The sequence below is a fragment of the Pyxicephalus adspersus genome, chromosome 3, assembly GCF_032062135.1.
Source record: "Pyxicephalus adspersus chromosome 3, UCB_Pads_2.0, whole genome shotgun sequence".
NCBI classification, from domain to species: Eukaryota; Metazoa; Chordata; class Amphibia; order Anura; family Pyxicephalidae; genus Pyxicephalus; species Pyxicephalus adspersus.
This window is the reverse complement of record NC_092860.1, coordinates 88,913,650-88,916,833: the sequence shown is the minus strand read 5'-3', so window position 1 is coordinate 88,916,833 and position 3,184 is coordinate 88,913,650. Positions and strand designations below refer to the sequence as shown.

The 3,184-nt window shown below is 49.0% G+C and overlaps 1 protein-coding gene across 2 annotated transcripts in view; it reads left to right on the top strand.

Moving 5' to 3' along the window:
* Positions 1-2,130: 2,130 nt before the first annotated feature.
* EIF4E (eukaryotic translation initiation factor 4E) overlaps positions 2,131-3,184 on the top strand; it is a 15,144-nt gene continuing 14,090 nt past the window's right edge. The window contains exon 1 of one of the 2 annotated variants that reach the window (XM_072405602.1): positions 2,131-2,260. In XM_072405602.1, the coding sequence (XP_072261703.1) occupies positions 2,243-2,260 (18 nt within the window). In that variant the 5' untranslated portion in view covers positions 2,131-2,242. Of the gene's footprint in view, positions 2,261-2,622; positions 2,921-3,184 lie in introns of those variants that run through there. The other variant, XM_072405600.1, reaches the window with a different exon arrangement.

Here is a 3,184-nt window from a genome sequence, read left to right as displayed (position 1 = left end):
GGAGGGGGTCAAGGAGAGAGTTGGTGCTCAAGTAATGGGTGAGTCTTTTGTAGACAAGGCATTCAAGAAGTGGGAGAAGGGAGATAGGACGGTAGTTAGAGGGTAGGGAGCGGTCCAGTGAGGGTTTCTTTATGATAGGTAGAATTATGGCATGTTTAAAATCTGAGGGGTATTTACCAGTAGAAAAGGAGAAAAGTTCACTTTAATCTGTAGCAAAAAGCTAACAACTAAAATATCCAGCTACAAATACTGGTATTTGCTGGCACTGACAAATAATTGCCTCCACAGAATCCCAACATGATGTTACACCTAAATACACCCAACATGATGTTACACCTGAATACCTAAATCCTATGTCTTAGGCTACAAGTCAGATGATTCTCGTACGATAATCGCCTCAGGGCTAGTATCGGACAAGAATCTGATGTGTGTACAGTGCTCATCATTCATCGATCTGTCCTGGCGATGAACTATTGTAATGGAAGTGAAGGGGAGAGAGCACAGCGGGGTGCCACTTTGTTGTTCTCCCCTCTCCATAGAGCAGAGCAGTGCTGTATGTACACTGCTTGTTCATGCATCGCTCGGTATTTTGTCTTTATTTTGTATTTTGTATTTGTATTTTGTATTTTGATCCTTTCCAACAAAAATTATCGAACGTGTCTACGCAGCCTTAAAGCAGAACTAAACTAAAGGCAAAAAAAATTTTACTTACCTTTATTCCTGCAGGTCCCTCAATGGAGCAGGTCCTTCCTACGGAGCTGGTCCTGCGTCGTCCTGGAATTCTTCTTTGTCCCAGGGCAGAGGAAGCACTGGGTCCCCCATTTTCAATCTTCATTGCCATCTTTTTCTTTGGTCTTCTTTCTTCATCACCCGATCTCGCATTGCACAGGTGTGAGATCAAGTGACGTAGCCACTGTGAAGGGGAAACAAAAAGCGAGCCAATGTCATTGTACATGCATGAGATCGGCATCCCTTTCCCCTAGGTAGGAGGAAAATGCCCCTTGTGCACATGACTGAAATCTCCAGAGCAGCCAGAGCCTCCTGGCTCTGCGCTCCCATTAAGTCTTGATTGCCACGAACATTCAAGATTTAAAGGGGCGGTGCTTTAAAAAAAAAAAGATCATTGCACTTAAAAACACCAACATTTTTACCTTACATAGGAGTGTTGTCTACCCTTCTATGTAAAATTAAAATCTTGAGTTTAGGTCCACTTTAAGTAAGGGGCTATATTACACACAGGCCTAGGCTAGAGCGCAGAGCCACACAGGATGAGTGATGTAGATATCCCGGAAGGCTCTGCGTTCTAGCCTAGGCGATGAAGACTTAAGGGGCGGTGCTGCACCCCTTTACAGATGTCATATGATTGTCGCTGGAAACAATCTTTTGTGATAGTTTGCAGTGGTAGGAAAATGAACAAGTGCTGTGCACACAGCGTGGTCCTCTAAGTAGTAGGTCCCCAATCCACCAAGGCAGATTAATGAATGATATCAGAGGACCACTGTACACGTCAGATTTTCACCAGAGTTAGGCAGGACTGTTTGTCTCAGGTGACTAATATATGATGTGTTTGTCTTTACATCTCACCATCCTCACATTGACAAATCTGACTTTAATTTGCCCATTTCACCCTCCCCCTGTATGTATTTGTTCACCACCCCTCTCCCTATCTGTATCATGCAGATCAGTAATAGATCAGTAATGTGTGGGCCCCTTATAATCATATATCAGCATGTACAGAGCCATCTTTATTTAGCACCCAGCACCAGGAAGACACACACACAACTTCTATTAAGAAGGAACATTCTGTCCACACACGTGGAGCTCTTGGAGTGACGAGTCGTCCATTCATACCGGCTTTTCGGGTATACACGCCTTCCTCCATCCTGCTTTGTTCTACAATTAGATGACAACCCCATAGCTTGCACATTACAGGTCCACCCCTCATTATTCAGCAAAAGGTCTCCCTTTACCCTTCACACAGCCAATCACAATGACCTCCCACCTCGCTGACGTCATCGCACACTCAGCGCTTCCAGGTTCCCACGTGACGCGAATCCCAATTAGCGAAATAAGACTACAACTCCCTGAAAGCAATGGGGGCGAGGATGGGTGGAGCCACGCAGGCCCAGAGCGTGCCGGACGCCACGTGATACGCCTCAGACCAACCGGGTTTGAATAGTTTTTTTTCGCCTCTCCTCATCTTTGCCTGCCAGCGGCTGCTGTGCAGTCACATCTCTCTAAAATGGCGACCGTGGAACCGGTGAGTAGACGTGTGAAGCTAGGGTTTTCACTAAACGAAACCGGCGACGTAGGGATCGATAGATGGGCTCCCCTGACAGCTTGAGGAGGCGAGAGGGTGCCGAGCGGGGCTGGAATGTGCTGGCTGTGGCCAGAGCGGAGGGATAGAAGGAGGAGGAGCCCAGAGCAGCGTGTCTCTGAGCTGAGGAGCAACTCGCACTCCCTTGCTCTGTGGCGGCGCTTCCCATAGGAGGCCGCGGCGGCCACGCCTGAAGCGTTACGGCGTCTGCTACACGCCGCCGTCCGTGCTGCTTTACGCCGGGCCGAGAGGCGGGCGAGGTCACGCGGCACTGGTGAGGGGATGTAGCCGCGTGGCGGGCATTAGCTGGGAGGATGTCACATATGGAAGAGCGGCCTGCTTTCACCTCAGCCCGGGCCTGCTCACCAGGACTCCTCCTCGTGTCTTCTCGTGTGGTGTCACCCGGCAGTCCCTACAAGGGGAGACATATTGTGTGTGGGAGGGGGTCAGCGTGGAAGTTCCTTTCTCTTTACTTTCTCCAAATTGGCGTGACGCTGCCCAGGCCAGATGTCAGCTCCATTCACTGGGCCTTGCTGTGAACCTGAGCTCCGCACACCGGGATTTATATCACCAGGAAAAAGAAAACCATTTATGGCACCAAATGTGGGCATAGAATTCCCCAAAAAAATCCTATTTTATTATTCCAGCTGGGATATACCACCACAAGGGGGCACAGGTCATGGAGAAGTTTTATTCATAGTGAGGGGGGGAAATCCCATGTACCCTATGTGGGAGGGGTGTATGGGGGTAATGCCATGTTACCCTATGTGGGAAGGGGTGTATGGGGGTAATGCCATGTTACCCTATGTGGGAAGGGGTGTATGGGGGTAATGCCATGTTACCCTATGTGGGAAGGGGTGTATGGGG